The 20,567-nt window shown below is 40.2% G+C and overlaps 2 protein-coding genes across 3 annotated transcripts in view; one reads left to right on the top strand and one right to left on the bottom strand.

Moving 5' to 3' along the window:
- PPIG (peptidylprolyl isomerase G) overlaps positions 1-1,150 on the bottom strand; it is a 29,266-nt gene extending 28,116 nt beyond the window's left edge. Inside the window, exon 1 of one of the 2 annotated variants that reach the window (XM_039554779.1) lies at positions 902-1,150. The gene's annotated coding sequence lies outside the window, so the exon portion shown is untranslated. Of the gene's footprint in view, positions 1-604; positions 626-901 lie in introns of those variants that run through there. The other variant, XM_039554780.1, reaches the window with a different exon arrangement.
- Positions 1,151-2,922: 1,772 nt separating this feature from the next.
- On the top strand, positions 2,923-20,373 carry FASTKD1 (FAST kinase domains 1). Its single transcript, XM_019290543.3, has 15 exons — positions 2,923-3,111; positions 5,540-6,041; positions 6,432-6,500; positions 7,336-7,461; positions 8,658-9,056; positions 10,184-10,294; positions 11,511-11,642; positions 12,599-13,085; positions 13,853-13,967; positions 14,435-14,563; positions 15,292-15,423; positions 16,447-16,560; positions 16,837-16,978; positions 17,554-17,671; positions 18,662-20,373. The coding sequence occupies exons 2-15, from the start codon at positions 5,707-5,709 to the stop codon at positions 18,770-18,772; spliced, it is 2,520 nt and encodes an 839-aa protein (XP_019146088.1). The 5' UTR covers positions 2,923-3,111; positions 5,540-5,706; the 3' UTR covers positions 18,773-20,373.
- Positions 20,374-20,567: the final 194 nt, after the last annotated feature.

Genomic DNA, 20,567 nt, shown 5'->3' with positions numbered 1-20,567 from the left:
TTTATAATTACTGATAAATTTTCTAATTGTGACTGAACTGAAAGGCAATGTTTAGCACTACAACAGATATTCTGTCCACCGTTTCAAGTAAACTACTTTTTCTCTTAAGTCTCTCTCTTTCAAAGCCTCTTCAGGGCCTCAAAGTACAGCCATATATACGAAGTACTTATAGTTTCATCATGGCTGCAAACAAAATTCAAATACTCATAAAAGTCGTAGGAACGCCTTAGGAAACCCCTAAAAGGGAGAGGCAGAGGAGTTTCCTACCACACACGGTAGCTCCTGCAGGCTCCACTTCCCTAGGAGAGGCCTGCAAGGGGAGAACATGTGGCACGCAGACAGCCCTGTTCCTTCCCCGTCTAGGGGAGGAGGGAAGACTCATTCAAACTCCCCAGCAGCACCCAAGCCCGACCAGAGCGCTCGCTGCGGGCACAGACCCGCGTCTCGCCAGGTTGCGGAGAGATACAGCCGGCCTGGCAGACCCGACCCCCGGCGCGATCTGCGCCAGGCCCCTGCGCTGCTTCACCCACCCCTGCTGCTCCCGCCCGCCTCGGGCCGCGCTCGCAGCTCCTCACACCCCTTCCCTCTCAGGGGCCGCCCTCACCCGGGATGCGCCGAGAGCCGCGGCCCTCCCGCCCGCCGCACACGGGCCACCGGGCCTTGCGAGGGGCATGTGCGCGGGGGCAGTGCGGGGCGGCCGCCCCAGGCCCGCTCCGAAGCGGCGGCCGGGCCGGCCGGGAGGGGCCGGAGCTCCTAACCCGCGCCGTGACCGAGGCTCAAGCGCCGCGGTGCTGCGACCTCCTCCTCCACCGTCCGCCCAGCCCCCGGCGCGGCCCGGGCGATGGCCCTCACTCGGCCACGCCGGCGCCCGGCGCTGCCCGGCGGCCTGGCCGCCACTCACCCGCTGGCGGCCCTCGTCGCCCCGCGCTGCTCACCGCCGCGCCGCCGCCATGTTGGAGCTGGTGCGGCACGGACTGCGTCAGTGGCGGACAGGGCGGGAGCGGCGACCCGGGGGCGGCGCGCCGGGGGCAGGCGGGGGAGTGTGGCGGTGGGAGCAGCGTCGCCCCAGCCCGGGCAGGGTGTGAGGGGTCGCGGGCAGCGACACAGCCCAGCGCGGCAGCGCGGGCCGCTCGCGAGGAGCCCGAGCGCCTGGGGGAGGGGCGTCCGCCTCCTCGAGCTCGTCAGCGGCGCTCCGCCCCTCGCGCTGCCCCAGGCCCGGGCGGGTGCGGCGCGGGAAGGGGCCGGTGTGGCTCAAGTGCGGCAGGTACACGGGCCCTTTCTAGCCAAGCGTGCTCGAGGATAGTGCTGGTCTTCCCCGCCGGCGCGACAGCGGCGAGTGCATTAACGACGGGCTCGCCAAACGGCCAAGGGTCTGTAAATAAACCGTCCTGCACGGTGCTGGAAGCGCTCAGGGTTCCTCCAGCAGTACACCTCGCTAGGGCTTGGAAAGAATTAAAACGGGAATTTAGGCCAACTGTGCAAAAAAAAGTATCTCATAATAGTATCCCATATGTGTGTATTGCAATTCAAAGTTAATTTGTCTTAAAACTAAGACATGAAAGTTTATGACAATGCATAAAGTTGTGAGCACCTTCAAAATTAACTAAGACTGGCACTGAAGTATGTACCTCCTCTGATGGGTTTTAATTCAAACCAGTAGGCATTTGGGTCAGTAATCACATACATAATGGAAATAATGGAAGTTCCATGACCGGCTCTTGAGAAGTTTGTTAGAAGCAGAAAACCCAATGATCTCCTTAGGGTTTTCTGGAAAAAAAATTTTAGAATGTGAAACTGACACCTGTGAGTTCTGAAATCTTGAAGAAGCTGGTGAGTGAACATCTGTTCAGTAAATCAGCACTGGCTTCAGCACAGCATGCTTTGTTAAGTCTTGCTTTTCCCCCCCATGTGTCCAATTTAAAATTTAACATAATTTTATCTAGCATTTAAATTTGGTTTAGGCATTGTTTTATTTTATCCAAATGTACTTCACAAGTCAAAAGTGAAAAGTTCAGCATCTTGTAAATGAAAAATCTGTATGATTTACAGAAGTCTCCTTCATATAAATATGGAATTCTTTTTGTCTACAGTTTTCCTCTCAGATGCCTTGGAATTGTTATGTGAATTTGCACAAGGCCTAACATTCTTGAAAGAGGTACTTAAGTGCCACCCTTTGGGGGTTTGGGTCTTGCTCTGGTACTTGCATGCCTGTGTAAACTGTAACTGGGGTGATCTGGAATTTGTTATCAGGAGGATACAGAACCTGTTCCAATTACAAAAATTGTAACTAATCCAGTTAAAAAAAATACATGCTCTTTTCCTAAAACACCACAGACCTGTAATAAATAACATAGGGTCTGTTCTATTAGTTTGAGTGAGTTCCGTATGCATAGGCATCCAGTATATTAGGAGGTGACAGACAAAAAGTAAAAACCCCAAACATTTGATAGATAACTGCAACACAGTTGGTCAGAATTGGTCACGGTAATAGTCCTGGTTCTGGCTTTCGGATAGAATGTAGAGCAATCTGAGATTGTTATCATTCTTTCTAAATGTCTTTGCTGCTATCAGTGGTGGTGAGAAAAGGTCCAGAAAGATGACTTGGAGCTATGCATATTCAACATAAGCAACGTGCTTGTTGCAACATCTATTAGTCTCCCAAAACTCATTCATTTAAAATTTATTTTTGTTGCAAAGCATAAAAAAAATTGTAAAATAAAATAACATGAATTCCAGTACAACAAAGCCTAACTCTTCAACTTCACCCTTCCGACTTCAGTCCCCTTGTGCTTTTCCTAGGCAGGGAAGACTTTTCCCTTCCCTCAGAATAAATTATAAAAACGTTGCTTTATTTAATGTGCAATAATCAGTATGACTTTGGACCTTTTTAATTATTATTTTTATTTCCTCTGGAAAGTCTTAACTGGCTAGACTTTTCCCCTTCTCCCTACGCTTCCTGACGCCTCAGCTCATGGGAAATGCTCCGCCTCGGGGCATGCGCACCGCGAACGACAGTGCAGAGGCACGTGGAGCGCTGCGGCTGCAGCCGGGCGCGTTTGGAGTGAGCAGTCTCCGTCCGTGGCTCGAATGCAGGAAGGGTCCTGTGCAAAGGTAAACTGAGAGCTTCTCGGATTGTGTTCTCCGGAGCTGACACGGGCTCCTTTGCTTTCTTGTTTAACCCCGCCGGGTGGTGGAGTTTGCCGTGTGACGAGCCCTCCCTGAAGCCAGCCCTCGCAGCCGCTGCCGCCCCGCGCCCGGCCAGCAGCTGGGCCGTGTCCGCCCGCTCGGTGCCTCCCGGCCGCTCGGTGCCTCCCGGCCGCTCGGTGCCTTTCGGCCGCTCGGTGCCTTCCGCCCGCTCGGTGCCTTTCGGCCGCTCGGTGCCTCCCGGCCGCTCGGTGCCGGAGGCGCGCAGGGAGCGCCCCTCAGCGGTGCCCGCGGCCCCCCGGAGGCGGGAATCGAGTCTGTGGCGGCGCGGGTCTCGCCCCTCCTGCGGAGGCTCCGCCCTTTCCCACGCTTTTTCTGGGGCACTTCTGGGTCAGAGCCCCCCGCGGTGACGGAGCAGGCGGGCTGCCGGCGGTGCGGGGCGCAGGACCGCAGCGCGGCCAGCTCTGGTACCCGGGGACAGGTACCAGCATACCTGGGGACAGGTCCGCGGCTGTGCTTACGGGAGCCGAGGCGACTCTGGCAGGCAGGGCAGAAACACCCTGTACTGCATAAGCAGCTCTCTTAAGGCTTAGTTACTTAAATCTCTAATAGTTCTTGTACTTGGGGAGTAGTGAGTGTCCACATTTTCTCCTTTTTGGGAGACTTCCTGGCTCACTGTGTTTTTTAATACAGCCTTGAAAGTGCTTATGTGTTCCAATCGATAGAAAATAATTTTAAAGACTTTTCTTGTCCTTCTAGTGTGTATTTTGCATGGCAAGTAGAACACCTTAGAAACAGTTCTTTAAGTTGATCCAAATTCCCTGGCTTTATGTATTTGGATGCTTGAAAATATCGAATGTTTTCTATTGATGAACTTTTTGAAAGATGTTGGAATTAACTATGATTTAAAATTGCATAAAAGTTTGTGGTAAATCTGCTCAATGGAATAGAGAAATATTTGAAAGCTTTCCACAAGCTGTTTCAGGTAGAGATCCTGGTTCCTCATCAGTAGGATAGGGGGTACAAGGTCCATTGCAGCATGAGAAGGGGAAAGGATGTGTCACCTGGATTTACAGGAAATTGCTTGAGCCTGAAGGTTTTTATATTTTCTTCAAGTATCTACTTTATCCTGACTTCTTGCAGCTTAGCTTGCCGTTACTGTGGGAAGTAAATTCTTTCTAAAGACAACTACCACATAGAACAAATAAAAGCAGTATCTGAAAAGGTAGTATAAAGCAAATCATTATTATAAAAAGTTACTTAACATATGTGAAAAATTTGTGCCTTTTTTTGTATTCTTTCATTTTTCATAGGAAAGAAAACATTTCTTATTCTAGCAGATTATAAATTAAAATGATTTCCTTGTTAGCTTTCCTTGTTAGCTTTCCTTGTTTAGCTGCCCCAGTGTTAGTGACAGCAGTGTAGTACAATATACTATATGGCTTTTTATTCTCTGAAGAGGATTGTATAGACATCAGAAGAAATCCACCTATATCCAGCTTTCTGGAATGATTTCAGTACCTTGCACAGGCTGCACAAATAAGGTTTTTTTCTTCCTTAACAGATCTGCTGCCATCACCTTGATAATGTTGGAATCATGTGTACAGTTGAAGAGCATTCAAGTTTGCTGAACATATTGATAATTTTAGCTGATGATTATCTCTTCTAAAGCAAGACTTCTAGACTTTTCCACGATCTCTGAGTTGAGGGAATTTGATGAGGCTTTTTTGGTGTACTATGACCTGTATCACTAGTGGTTTGTGTTCTCTAGCTTGGAACCAATTGTGTAGGTCGTATATACATAGTTGTTAGCACTGTGTACAAATTGGGGCATATTCTAAGAAAACAAATGAATACTTAATAAATTTCATTAGATCAGGCTCTGGCTTCCATTATAATTTGGGATTTAGGTTGCTTTTCTTTAGTGCAATGGCAATTTCAGCTGATGTCATGTGACTGATCAATATCCTGTAATACAAAGGTGATAAACCTTCTCAACTAGAAGCCATCTCACTTCATTTTACCACCAATAGTTGTATTTTCTGGCAGTTCCTGGACCCCAGTTTGGGATTATGGCCTAGTGAGAGTAAGCCTCACTTAGTCATGCAGTGCTGGCATGTTAAAAAGTTCAGCTTTTCCTTCTCAGTAGTAGCATGATAGTACATGTGCTCTTTAAAGGCAGTTTTCTAAATCTGGAAACTTACCAAGTGGACTAACTTCATAGTACTTCCTAATACCATGTCAGTGTTTGTTGTCAGGAGCTTTTCTGTGAGAAGAGTCCAGGCTGTAGATTCTTCTTAAGTTTACCTTACTTAGAACATCATAATGTAGAAACACTGATTTTTACCTAGTTGTTGTGACTGAAATTAAGTGCTTTGATACTGTCTCATTACAGGTACCTCAGAATCGACTTCTTAATACAGTGACCATACAGGATCAAAGAAAAATGATCTTCTGTTTTTCAAGTATTTGAGTTTCTTGTTTGTAACAGCATGGTTTACTGTGAAAAGAGAGAGAAGAATCTTTCTGGACACTTTGAAGATAGCTGGTAGGCATAGCAAAATGCTTTGTTTGAGGCAGGTTTGCTTGTTTACACTGAGATGTTACCAAGCTCGGACTCTGTGTAGTGATCTGCTTCTGAGCCAGATAAATGGCTGCACCCATGAAGATGAAGTGTTCAGCCTTGTTGGAAGGAACAAGGCCAGACTTTCTGAAAAGCATGTGGGAGTTGCATTGAACATGCTGTGGCAATTGCAAAAGAAGAGGCCTTTTCTCTTAAGGACTAGTGACTATGTAAGAAATCACTCCCAGTTTCTTACCCTTTGCATTTTGGCAGAGAGCAAGGTGGAACGCATGGAAGATGAGGTCATAGTGGACACCTTATATAGTATCCTGAGGTAAAGAGCATTAAATACATTTTCTGTTTCGTAATAAAAAGAGAAGGAATTTTGACTACTTTTGACTAGGAATTTAGAGCTATCCTGTAAGGAGACTGTGATGAGACTGCCCTGCCGCAGCTTCTGTACTCTTGACTATGTGACAGATATGGCGTAATGTCCTGTGGCTCAGTTTTGGAGATGCAGGCAGAATGGATATGTTTTGCAGTCCCAGTAAATATGTTTTATGATTATTATGAATTTTGATTATTCACTCACAAATGTTTATAATCTGTTTGAATGGAGGGAGTGATAGAAAAGTAAAACATTATGATAAATAATGAAAGGACATATGTCTCATTTCTTTATAACTTTTGAAGCAAACTTCAAAGTATTGTCTTTCTTTTGAAGGCTTAATGTTGAAGACCACATTTCTCTAGCAAAAGTGCTTGTTACAGAAGCATGGAAAAGATTAGAAAGGCAAGTATTGTAATGCTGTGCTTTGTGAAAGGTATAAGTTGCAAACATTGTTTGCTTCATGAGAGGTTATGCAAGAGTTCTCAAAGAGTAGTTATGTTTAAAACACAATATGAGTATTTTAAATGTTTTATATTTGAAGGTTTTGAAAATTATATATACAGACTTTGGTACACAAATGCTTGAGAGATTCAGATACTGCAACAGGGTCCAACATTTGAGATTTTGAAATACGTTGTCTGTGTAGATTTTTATTTGAAGGAAATTGTAGGTTTTCATATTTATAATTTTATCTCAGTGCTTGCTGTCCAGGTCTTAAATGGTTATTAGAACCATGCTTATCTCAATGTTAGTAAAAACATTTTGTATTTAAACAGCAACATTTTCCCTTTGTGTATTTTGTTATTGTGTTTTGTGGTCTTCTTTTGATTTTTTTTTTTTTTTGGGATATTGTAGTTTTCATTCTTTAATCTTGGGATAATGGCAGAACCTAGTGTCAGTCTTGGCACCAGCACAGATTTGCCTCTTCTTATGTGGAGTATCTTGACAAATAAATAAATACAGTGTATCTTGAAAAAAAAAAAGTAATAAATCACTCACCATCATTTTATCTATTTGACATCATTGCTTGAGAATATACTCTTATAATATAGATTTCTTAGGCTGATTTGGTTAAGTGAAGGACAACTAATTGTTGCAGAACTCATATACACAACATGCTTTAATACTGAGCACCTAGGTGTTTTGCTTAGATACTTTGTTTCCTTGTTTTTAATTTGGCTATAACCTTGTTTTTTATGTAATTAAAATAAACTGACTGCCTTTAATGTCTTGACAGGCTTAGTTTGCCAGCTCTGTCTAAATTTGCTCTGTGCTTATACAAGCAACACAGGCACTTCAGTCCCATAATTGGCCAAGTAGCTCATATTGTGGACTTGAAACTGGATTCTATACAGGATATAAGGTAAGTGTCAGAGTGCAGCTAAGAAGCAGAAGAAGCAATATGTTGCAATAACTGGTCTGTCTTTGCTGAATATTTTCCCTTTTTCTCAACTGGATGTTGCTTTCTTCAGTTGGGGGGTTGTGGGAAAGAAATGTTTTGTATTTGTGCATTGATTGACAAGTGAATGCATTTTCCCAATGACTTTATGAAGAATTTCCTTATAACCAATCTAAATAATTAAAACTGCTGCTTGATTGCTTAGATGGGTTATAAAAATTTAATTAATTTCCACTGTTCTACTTAGAGTAAAGCAAATATTTAGCATCAGCTTTATCCTGATTCTGAACATGGACATTTTGATAATTAAGAGGCTGTTGACTCACCAGAAGATGCTTTTCTCCCTTTTTTCTCTCTTGACATTGATAGTTTCTCTACTATGACATGGCTTTGTTAGCAGCAATAAGGGGTTTTAAAGCAATGTTGTGTGTATTTATCTTCAGAGCATTGTTTTTCCGGTCAAATTGAATTAATAAATTCTCTTGCTAGCATGTCTAGCACATTACCCTCATGTTTAAACTACTTAAGACATAGCCCTAGTCAAAAGAAGACCAAGCTCCTTTTTTCTTTCTTCTGTTGCCCTGGAGCTGTTACAGCAAAAGCTTCTCTTTCTTTTTTCTTCTTTATATAGCACCAGCAGTCCCAACACTTATTTTTGCAGATGTGAGGAGCTTGCTTATGAAACTCCTTGAATAGGACTGCATTTCTTTACTGAAATCACTTTCTCTGGGATCATAAGTTTTATTCCCTTAGGAAGGGATTCTTTCTTTAGGAGTGACAATGACTCTTCTCCCCCTTATGTCACTGGTGAATTGTTTGGGTTTCTTTAGTGTCTGTTGAACATAAAAGATATTTTTGCAAATACAAATCAGGCAAATCAGGGTCTCACCGTAGGCAAATGCTTTTATCATGCATAACTTTGTAAGGGATGGCTGAAAAATCCGAATCATTTTGGAAGTTCACTGAAAGCAGAGTTTTTACTTTAGTAGGCTAAATAGTTTTTGCTCATCCATTTTTTCTGCATTAGATTTAAAATTCTTTTTTGCAGAGAAACAACACCTCGACTACCGTTCCTTTCTTTGTGCACTTCATTTAAGAAATCTAAAATGTATTGCTTACTGTGTTCAATGTGTCAGTGTAAAATCTTTTGAATTTCTTAGGATTTTGTCAGTTTTGATGATCAGCATATCTGATGTTATCACTGAGAGTTTTCGAGATCGATTACTACACAAGGCTCAACAGCTCTTAGAAGAAAAGAATGAAGTCCACTTCAACTATGCCAGAAGAATACTACAGTTTCTCCAAAATGTTAGACTGAGATATCATCCCTTGCTAGAAAAATGCAACAGGATTTTCCTTGAAAGTGCCTCCCATCTTGATATACACAGTATTAGTCATATTTTTGGACTGTATGAGCAGCTGGGTTTTGACAATGCTGAATTCCGCTTGATTGCTAAACAGCTGCTGTCTGAAACTATAGATGATTATTATGATCCTGAAACCTTTGCAAAATTGTTTTTTGCTCTTGGGCCTATGGCAGGATCCAAGGTTAGAGAAAGGTAAGTTTATTCATGATTTTGTCTTATTTATGACATATGTATTCTTGCACAGAAATTAAAAATTTACTGGTGTTTGGAGGAATTTCTGAGTCCATCTGTGAGCTGAGCCTTAGGTTTCCTGGTTGTAATGTTGTAGCAGTGGATCATTTCATAATGGAAACAGTGTCAAAGCAGTTTGTTTTTTTATAAAGCTGAATCAGATCCATCAATCAAGGGCTGTGTGAATGCTGTTATGCAAGGCCATCCTGTAGCTCAGGTCTGTTAGACTACAGCCTTCCTTTCACACGGGATGGTAGGTAAAAACCTTTCTGTCTTTCTCCTGAGAAATATATGCAGTGATATTTGTTGCTTTTTCCTTTTTAAGACTGTCAGTAGCTGTAAAAGCCTGAGTCTTGTCCTATACCAGATTGATGACATCCTATTTTTTATGAAAGATCATCATCAGGGAACACTTCAGCATTTATTTAGAGCATAGTATTGTGTGACAGATTTTTTTTTTCTCTGCTTGTTTTTCTTGTGCCACAAAATCCTGTTTGGGGGTGGTATTACTCATGGGTCTCTCAAAGCCTGCAATTTTAGGCAGAATTTTCTGTATTAATTACAACGAGTCATATTTTCATACTTCTCTTCATGAACATTTCCTTTATTCAGATATTTGGATATGCTGCAAGCCTGTGTTGGTTTTGCCATAGCTGATTTAGTTACAAAAGCTTTTCCTAGATTTAAAAAAAAATTATTTTGTTTGTGATAAACATTGGCTTTAATTACCGCAGAACCAGTTCAGTTCAAGTTTGATTCTGCTATCTGTAGCTTGTTGATTGATCATTAATTGTTTAGTGTCTTAGATTACCTTCTCTGCTTCTTGTCTACTTTTAGAATTGTTGGACTCGCTGGTTTCTAACATCAGAACAATATGCACTGATCCAACACACTCACACCCCTTCATCTGTGCTATACACACCAACTGTTCAGAAGAAAAGTCCACAGAATGAAAGTCTCTAGTTTGGGAGAACTTTTTTGTCCAGAAGTAGTCTTTGGTTCTTTTCCTCATATATAAAGAAAATGGCTGCAATCTTTGCCAGAGATTTTCAATTGTTTTTCATTGGAAAATGTCTTTTCCTCTTTAGGTTGCTAGAAACTGCAGCACACATGGCAGAGGAATTTAGCAGTCACCAAGTACTGATGATACTGAGGACGATGCAGAAAATGAAATGCAGAAATTCTCATCTACTCAAAAAGTAATTTTTTTTATACTACTAAGAAGTTGTATTCTCTAGGTAAACTTCCATTTAGTGTGGAAAACTATGACATATCCAGTAAGTTAGGGGTGGCAGGTGCATCTCTTGTACACAAATGCTATACACCATAAATAATTGGCTATTACAGATTTTAGAATATTGCAGCTTGACCCAGAAGTAATTGAGGCAATTTAGGAATTTCAAAGAAAGGCATTTCACCCTTACCAAGTTACTGTCAGAGAGTATCTGTCTAATTTACAAATATGTGATCCTATTGCAGTAAACTTAGCCTTTAGCAATTACTGTAAACTCATGAGACTGCAAATGAAATGTAGTAAGTTGCAGAGAACATGTCCTGTCTTGGACATCCTGTTACTTTGGTGAATTGTTTGTTCAAAAGTCATTGCGTCCTATTTTGGACTACTAAAGCTTGTGTTTTTAAGAACCTGGGCCACATTTTCTGCAGTTTTGAACTGAACACTGTTTGTAGGGAGAGGTAGTACCTGTCATACAGTGAATGGAAAAGAAGTTGATGTTTTGGGCACAGAAGATGTAGCATTAGATATGTCAGAGGTGCAGCAGAGTTAAGTGCAGGTCGTGAGCAATTACTGGATTGAAGGTAGTTGTATGAATCAAATAGATCCTTGAAAGAAAAAGGACATACTGGTTTCCTGTGTAGCAAAGGGATACTAAAAGGAAGATCAGGTGAATTAATGTCTTTTCTTCTTGAGTCTCAAGAAGAGTCACTGTCATAAGTGTCTCTGTCCTAAGACCTTAAGAAGGTCTTAAGGTGTTATCTTTCCCTACAGATCTATCCCCCTCTTTGCAGCTTTAGACCAACATAGCTGTAGCTACCATTGTTTCGTAAGTGAGTGTGGTGGTGTGGAAGCTGGTGATGCTGTTCTAGTTTATTGTGTTCTTGGTCCCCTCTAAATTTAACTGATTGTGAAATCTGCAACCGAAGTTAGTAGTGTGAATTAGCTGATTTGTTGTGATGAGGGCTTTAATTTTGTAATTTTGGTCAGTAAGTGGAGAGAGGCTGCTCTGTCTTAAGTGGAATAGTGTCAAAATCGGTGTGGAGAGGAGTGCATGTGTGTGAAACCCTTCACATAGGTACTGTGCACCACAGGACCCCCCTTTTCATGCGGGATGTTGGGGTTTGCATTATCCTTTGTATTAGCTTAATACCATGTAATCTTTTCCTCTTTGTATTCAGAATGGCTTCTGTTCTGCACAAACACTTGGATAGCTATCATGTATTACAGTTGGTAAAGTTAACACAGTACTTGGTGGTGTTGTGCTGCCAGGATCTGGAGCTGTTTGCCAAATTAAAAACGTTACTATTAGGGTAAGTGTGTATTCTTGGAAATGTAGCTATTTAGGTTTTAAACAGTTCTCTACTTAAGATATTAATTAGCAAGCTGTTAGTGTTTTGTTTCCATAAATATGAAGAAGTAACAAACTGTTACAATTATTTGTCTATTAAACATGTAAATCAGAGGATAGCAAATAGATGTTGTCTTGACTATAGACCCAACAGTATCTGCTAATAGATATGATATCTTCTAAAAGTATTTTTTTGCCCCTTTTTCCTTAGACCACTGTACTATAATGATGTTGAAATGACAATAAATTTTGATTGGTATTTGATAGGATGGATAGGTGTTAATATTGTATTTGATGTTTGACAGAAGAAGTAATGAAAAAGAGACAGTAAGAATGCCTTGGTTGGGACAAGCAAAAGTGTGACACAGAAGTACTCTTTTGATTGAAGAACTGTCCAGTTAGTTCTTAAGCTTGTACTGTTGCAACAGAAAGTTGCCAGAGAAGAGATCTTGCTTCCCTTGCTCGGCCTCTATAGGAATGTAGTGCTTTGGCTGTACGTTTATTTTTGTGAATGATGTCTTCATGTTCCTCAGGCACCTCAAAACCTGCTGCTCGACAGAAATCACAGAAATTAACGAGGCCCATAAACCCACAGATACCCTTGACAAATGTGGACCTTCTGACCTTACTAAGAACTTCTGTGTTTATCAGTAACAGTTGGGAGTCCCACCAGCTGACTGAGCTGCTCATTGTCTTCTTCCCTTTCTTCAGTTTTGAATAAATTAAAAGGAAGAAGTTAATCTCACTGAAAAAAAGATGTGTGGATTTCTGCCAAGTCATTTAATATTCTGCTCATTTTATATTTGTGCAGCTTTTGACTTCTAAATTAGAATTTTCAAGCATGTAATTTTTTTGTTTTGCTTGAACATTTGCACTTTGTCACTACTGATGGACTATTTATTTCTATCTCTCTTCCAGTTGTTTAAAATCTACAGTGATACCTGCTGATACTGCAGCCATAATTCGTGTTCTGGCCATGCTTCCTTCTTTTCATGTGGAGGAAATTATTATAAACAAAGCAGCAGCAGTTCTGCCTCAATGCAGGCTCCATCATTTGAGTTGCATTGCTACAGCTCTTGTCAAATGGAATCATCATGGCCAGCTGCACTGGCAAAACAGTTCTGAGCTATGTGCCAAGCTTCTGCAGAAACTAAATGACTGTGGATTTCAGAGGCTTCAGAAAGCCAACAACTTAAATCTTCTGTTGGAAGAACTTACACATGTGAATGGAGAGTGGTTTGAAGAAGTCCTGAATGAGGAAACTATGGCCACGTGTAAACACTTGATAGATCAAATAACATGGGCAAATGTATTACCCTTGTCTTTTTTTCTCATAAAATCAGACCACCGTTGTCCTGCATTATTTGACAGAATAGCTTCTGTGACTGTTGCAAATATAGACAAGGTATCACACTTCTTCTTTCTATCTACTATGAGTTATTCAGTAAGAAAGGACAGGTTAGTAGTTGATGTGTTTCAGAGCACAATTCACACGTGCTTTTAAGAGTTTTCTTCAGTGTACCTGATTTGGAGATCATCTTTTTTGTGCTCACTTAAAGCTGTTTTACTTCTGTGTATATAAATTTGCACTTCTCATTAATTTTCATTTCTTTTTTATTGTTCACTCAGTGTTAGGTCAGCCATAATCCTTTACATTCAACTTTACATTTGACCATCTTAATTTTTTTTAAACTTGTTTATAAATAGTCACATCAATATCCATATGATGGATATTTTAACATTACTCATTGTGGGGATTTCCCCAATAGCCTGTCTATTTGGTCAAAATTACTTTTTTTTTTTCTTACTATCTGTTTTCCCATTCTCAATCTGGTGTTCATATAAATCTTCAATTTTATTCTGCTGCGGTCTAGTTTCTTTAAGAACATTAAATGCAAAACCTTCTTAAAAGGTTCTTTAAGTGTATAGAAACACTTGGATCACCTACATGAAATAAATTCTAAGTTTTAGCTGTGTCTGCAATTTCACCTATTACTGCATTTTATTTTTTTATTATTTCTCCAGGAAAAGTTGACCAAAGAAAAAAATCAGAAAATAGTTCATCTAGTCTTAAATCTCCAAATTCTGAATTAATTGTAAAAATTTTCTTTATTTTAAAGCAATATTAGGATATTTTGCAGTGACTTGATTTAGGATGTCTTTTTTTTTCAGGTTCCCCCATCTGAAATCTATTTTATTCTCTTCCTTTTCTCTTCTTTGAATTATGACCCTCCTGACGATGAAGAATTCTTTAAGAGTTGTATCCATCATCTTACTTCTAACTTGAGTAAGTGCAATAGACAAAGATTATTACTGAATGAAAATGGGAATAGAATGGCACTTTTGTTAAGCAAAGAAAAAGTGAGTATTTTACTACTAATACTCTGCCTACTGGGGTTAAACCGTGACAAATATTCAATTTTGGGTTTTGTTTCACCTGTTAAAAATGACTGTTGATAAGGGACTAGCAAAGAATTTTTGGCACAGTAAAATGTAAGTGAAAATTTTGATTAATTCACTGTGCTGTTACTGGATAGAATTGTCATGGTGTTCCCCAAGGAATCATCATTTGGGAACAGGATACATTTTGTGATTCATCACAAAGAAAGAGTTAAAATTGTAGAGGAAGTGTGTAGAGATTTGTGTAGTACATTAAGAGAGAAAATCAGACGATTTGGGAGGCCAGGGAAAGGGCATTGCAAATCCTTTCAGCTTTGTCCTATGTTAATACAGATTTCTCTCTGGTTTTTCAAGGTCATCTTGAAACTTATCACTTGGTGCTGCTAGGTCATGTTTTGGCAATGGCTGGGTATTTTCCTCCACTTCTGATAACGACGATATTTAATGTTTCTTTCCTAAGCAAATTGGATGCTCAACTTGAAGGTAGCTATCTAGCTCTTTGACAAATTTGATTGTGTAACATTTGGCACAAAATGCAATTGTGGGCTTACATATGACTTGAGATGTAGAATTACTCTTTAAATGATCCTCTTTTCAGGAAAGACACCCTGTATATAATACAGTCATAATTTGAGTGCTAAAAGGGAAGTAATGAACAAAAATCTGTTCTTTGTTTTAAAAGTACAGACCTGTATTGCAGATGAGAGAAAATAATAGAAAACAATATTGCACTCAGTATTAGTAATTCTTCAATTTTATTAGGAATAAAATTACCTGACTGTGGTGTTTATTACTAGAAGTAGTCACAAAGCTGAAGGAATTTCTTGTCTGCAAGAAATGTGTCCTACCTGTCTCTTCTCTAAAAAAGACTGACTGTTTCATTCCTCTCTACCTGTAAGTTTTTCATTATCAATGTACTCTTGCCATTTTGCCCTCAACTACTTCATTAAATTTACACGATAGAAGCAATTTCTATCTTCTGTCTTGCTGTTGTTCTTAATACTGAGCAGAACTGGGCTTTTTACATTTATTTTCTCAGGGATTTTGAGAATTTGAGATTTTGATTCTGCAGCATGAATTTTATAAATGCCATAGTACACAGATATTTGCATTTCTAGTAAAAAATTCAGAGGTTACCATTTAGTTCAATTTGTTGGATTTTTTCACATTTCAGTTCACACATTTCTATGTTGTTATTTTTTTTAAATCAGTCCTGCCTGATACGGTGAAGCAGAGGGTCCACTCAAGCCTCATGAAATTGAACAGAGCAGTCTGTCTGGAATGCCCAGAGTTTCACATCCCTTGGTTTCATGAGCCATACTGCCAACGTGTCTTTCATAACAGTAAGTAATTTAGGAGAGGGAAAACTGCCTTCATTACTAGTAATAGTCTATTTTTGTAACAATATACTAGATCCTTCTAAAACCGTCATGCCGACAGTAGCACACAATATAAGGCACACCCCTCTCTGCTGAGCATGCATTCTTGAAAAGTGCAACTGCTTAGTAGTGCAACTGGGAGCAAACTAGTTTTCCTTGTGAGAATTAATGTAATAGAGATGGTATATTTCTTCATAAGAATGAAAAATTAAATACACAGAAACTGCGTATATGATGTGAAGGATAGAAAGGCAGGAAGAGGATCATTCTGTACTGGAGGAGATGGGACATTTTGCTCCCTGCTTCACTTACAAGACTGAACATTTGACTTAAATTTTTCAAGGTAAACATTTTTACTGCCTGCTTTTGAGCTTCATCCTCCCTTCTTCCTCACAAGAATCGAGACCCATCAGGGATGAGAGATCGAGAAGTAGGCTAGGGATCAAGTGTAGCAGCTGAGATCTTTCAGAATAGTGATCAATTCAGAAAATCCATCTAATGCAAACACATTATCTCCTCCACTAATTCTCATGGGGAGATCTGCTGTGCTATCCATAGAACTCAGCTACTTCGTCTCTTAGACTAAAGATGTTTAATGGAGCAAGGTGTTAATATGCAATGGACAAAGAAGTGGCAGATAGTGTGGTGTGCCTGTAATAAACACAAGATGAGTAAATATGTGTCTAAACATGATTAAAAGCAAACAAAATCCAACAGGTGAAACCTAAAACTGAAGTTTTGTAGTATGTAAATATAAAAATCCTGGGATCTAAAGTCTGGATTTGAAATTTACTTAATAGCATGCACCTGCCACTTTGTATCTAAAATATGATCACTTTGTCTCCGAATTATGATGGAATAACACTCAGGATCTGTGGAAAAGATTTAATTCAGTAACCTGGCTGTCAAAAATGCAATTTCTCAAAGCAGTATTTTCAAAATTTTGGCTGTGGAAGTTTTGATGTATGAATTCTTTTGTCTTTGCAGGCACGAGCCGAATAAATCCACAGCGACAGTATATTCACAGAATGCTGATAGAGATCTTAGGAGGGAGCAATTACTCAAGAATATCTGTTCTCACACCATACTACTACGAAATAGGTGAGAAGTTAATACTCTAAAATAGAGTCTTCTCATATTACTGTTATCACTCAGATTAAGAAGCTCCTGGTCATATGGCCACAAGATAACACAAGGTATTGCAAAGAAGAAATTTTTGTATAAAATACAGTTTCTAAAAATGTCTTCATAATTTAAATAATGTTGGGTATCTCTAATTATGGCTATCACTTAGTTTTGGTAGAAGTAAACATTGTACAGATCAAATTCTTTCACTTTTATTTTGTCAGTAAACAGGTTTGTTGTGTTTTCTGGCAGATTTTGAGTGTGTCCTGGATGTAAATAAAAAGCCTCTTTCCTATATGGTTCAGAATATACTTTTGGATGGTGTGGGGGCAATACACTTGAGACATGACATCAAGGATGAAGGGAGAAAGGCTCTGCCACCAGGAGCTCAAAGGTTAGTATGCTGAATTCTTGCACATTAGCTCTTCCAGGTTTACATCCAGTTTAGACCCAGTTTTTGATGCTCATGTCCTAATGTTCTGTTCCTTTTCCAAAGTCTAATGAGGTTTAGCCTTCTGAGGTGTGGTGGGTTAGCTGCAGCTGCTCCCACTCATTTGCATGGCATGGCTTATTCCCGGGCAGTGTGATGGGGGAGAGAACTGGTATAAAGAAAAGTACCTCCATCCCAACCAAACCCAATACAGGTTCTTGAAATGTGTTTCCTGAGATCGGAATACTGTTTTCCTCCCACCTCTTCAAATGTCAGCCTTGAAAATGCTGGTTAGCTGTTTTTACCATTTGAACAAAAACAGATGCAGGGTGAAAATGCTTCTTCTGAATTCAAGTATCTCTAGATAAAGAGGAGGAAAATGTTTTTTTTTCTAATTTCAGGGAGTTGTTTAATTTTCGTTTTCTGAGAATTGTCAGGTTTATCTAGTCTTGCTGCAACTATCAATACTGAACTAGAAATAGCACTTCTTGCTATTCAGGTAGGACCTGAAAGTAAGTGCACATTTTTACTGTTTGCAGAATTGCTTTGGAATTTCTTGACTCAAAAGCCTTTAGCAAAGATTATTCACGTCATCTGAAAGGAGAACCTGCAGTGAAAAAGCGACACCTGGAAATGCTGGGGTACCGGGTAGTTCAGGTGAGCAGTCCACAATACTTTGGGTCCTTTCTGCATTGTATCAGCAGTGCAAAATGATCCATTTTCCTTGCAACAGATTTAGAGACACTTCTATTGTTAAAAGCACCTACTGGGAGAGAGCAATTTTTGTATTTAGGGGGGAAATTCCAAGCTGTTCTCAAAATGGTGTAAGGACTTCATAGAACTCACACCTTCTCTGAAAGAGGGTGAAGCAAAACTGAAGTCAAAAGGTCCTGGTCTGACCTTACTGCAGGTAAACTAGCAATCTCAATGTAGCCTGCATAAAGGAGAAAAAGTGAAATCAGAGTTTTAGTTCAATTCATTAAGATTTCTATGGTAGAAAAAGATTGAACGTACCCTTCTTGAGTGATAAGACAGTTTTGGCAGCTTCCAGATGGGATATGGATGCTGTTTGTCTGTTGCAATGATAGTGCTGTGACAGGGAACACTAGAGGCCAGAAATAATTCACCACCAGCACTGAAACATTTGGGAAATGGAGACTTGTGAATGCAGAGGCTCCTGTATATTTACTCACCACCCTAATTTTAGCTAGAATCCTTCTTTAAGCTTAAATTTTGTTGGTTGGGGTTTTTTAAACAGAATAATCATCCTTTCTGATGTTATACTACTGATACACCATTGCAGTCTGATACAGTAACATTACAAACTACAGTGACCTGGCATTTTTCTGTCAATTTGGGTTTTAAAAGATGGGAGGGTGTAACGGAATTGTCACAGCCTGTATTGTGTGGGCATCTGTTTTATATCTCTGCAACTATGCTGCTTTTTGGAAGCAGACTGACTGTACTTACGTAGAGGAGAATCTTACAATAAGAAATGGAACTTTCAGTGTTAGAGTAAGCAGGCTTTTGGAAGGTAAATATCTTCAAGTGAAGAGCAACAGGAATCGGAGAGCATTTTCTTTGCTCTTAGATGGTATATGGCTTATACCAATGTTAAAAGTCAGTTTGTACCATTCTGTTCCACAGATTCCTCACTTCGAATGGAATTCTATGGTTCTGTCAACAAAAGGTGAACAGCTGGAATACCTGAGAAAACAGCTGTATACGGAATACAGTGATGTGAGACATGCAGTCTGAAGTACTTTTATAAAAACAGTTTACATACCATCAACTGTCTCGTAATCCTGGAATACTTAAGTTTCAAAAATCTGTTTATCAGCTGGACCAAGGCTTGCCAAGGTCATCAGATGTAAAGAGATTTGATCCTCAGTTTGTTAGGAATTGCAAAAGGCAGGTCACAGTGGGCCGTGAAGATGTGATAGGGATGCTTAAAATTTCCCATTATCTGGAAGTTATTATGAGCACATGAATCTGGCAGTTTTGCCATAAAGTTACGTTATTATCTCCTAAATAAATAACACAGAGACTTAGCCAGACATAAAACTCTCCACAGAAGAAGTTGGAAATACTATTGACTAGGAGACTGGAGTAAGCAATCTACTGGAAACTATGTCTGTCCTCCAGCATGTGACAGAATGAGCAGTTAGGAATCAAACAGTATCTGTACACTGAACCCAAGAAACTGAAATGCAGATTTGCTATGAATAGGCCTGCTTTTAGAGCCATTCAGTTTCCATTCTCAGAACAGAGGTACTGTGGGGGACTGTGCTGGGGGAGTGTTGCGTGGTGAGGAACCTCCAGCTGCTTCTCCTACCCTGTGATGTGCTGTGTGCAGAAGAGTGGCTGAGCCTTCTGGAACACCTTCACACACTTAAAAACCCTGCCAGGGTTTGTGCAGGAGGCATAAGACACTGAGATGTAGACGGAAGAAGTGGAATAGCCAGGAGAATGTTCATTGTAGAGCAGTAACTGTAGGGTGGTCATGCTTGGCAAATCATCCCATTTTCAGAGGCAGCCATGTTGTGCCTACAGCTGCCATCACCTTAGGACGACTGTGAGCTGTGCCTGTTTTCTCACATGTGCAAGGAGGATATGTGTTCTGGCTTATTTAGTAGAAGCAGGACACCTTTTACCACTTCACTTGAAACCTGGCAGAGAGAAGCCACTGCATATCTGAATTGGCCATTATGCATCTGGCTGTCACATTTTTTTTACTATTCAGTAGCAGAGGAAAAATTTTTTATTAACTGAATACAAATCAGGACAGGAATGGAAAGTCAGGAAAAACCAACAGAACTGATCTAAGCTGCAAGGTACTCTCCTCCTGGGGCAGCCCTCATTTTTGTGGGATGACTGCCAAAACTAATAGATGGTAGTCTAGACATCTAGGGTTATCAAATGGACAAGGGCTCCAAGATGTAATGACTGCTTTGAGGAAATGTCATTGAAGGCACAGTGCAGAGAAAGATTCTGTGTGCATTATATTTGGTATAAAATGGAGAAGACAATCATAAATATAATTTAGTATTTCAGAAGGTGGGCTACATGTTGAAGAGATATTGCATGACTCTGCTGCTGTACAGATCACCCTCAAGCAGCAGCCTTGGAGTGTTAAGAAAGGTGGCAGTGGCTGAAGTCATGAGTCAGGGTGGTCATGTGTTTAATGCTGATTTTCAGGGTGGTCCCTGTACCAAGCCAGTTTTCTTCAAATTATGTATGGATAAAGTTATGAGTATGCACAATGAGAAGAGGATTAAAACTTGTTATGAATGGTCCAGAAAGGGCATTGAAGAAAAGCAAAAAAAAAAAAGCAATTCAGTAAAATGCATTTTCCTTGATTCTTTGCACTCATTCTTTCTATATTAAATCAGCAAGTGCTATGGCAGATGGGTAGTGTAAACCAGTGACCTAACTGGAGCCAATAAAAAGGTGCTAAACACAGCTGCAGATCTGGGTACTAAAAGGGAAAAACAGAAAAAATGTTCTGCAGGTGAAGTACTAGTGGACAATAACATACTGAAATGAACTATGA

The sequence above is a fragment of the Corvus cornix genome, chromosome 7 (genome assembly GCF_000738735.6).
Source record: "Corvus cornix cornix isolate S_Up_H32 chromosome 7, ASM73873v5, whole genome shotgun sequence".
In the NCBI taxonomy this organism is placed as follows: domain Eukaryota; kingdom Metazoa; phylum Chordata; class Aves; order Passeriformes; family Corvidae; genus Corvus; species Corvus cornix.
The sequence above is the reverse complement of the archived record's forward strand: the minus strand, read 5'-3'. Positions and strand labels throughout refer to the sequence as shown.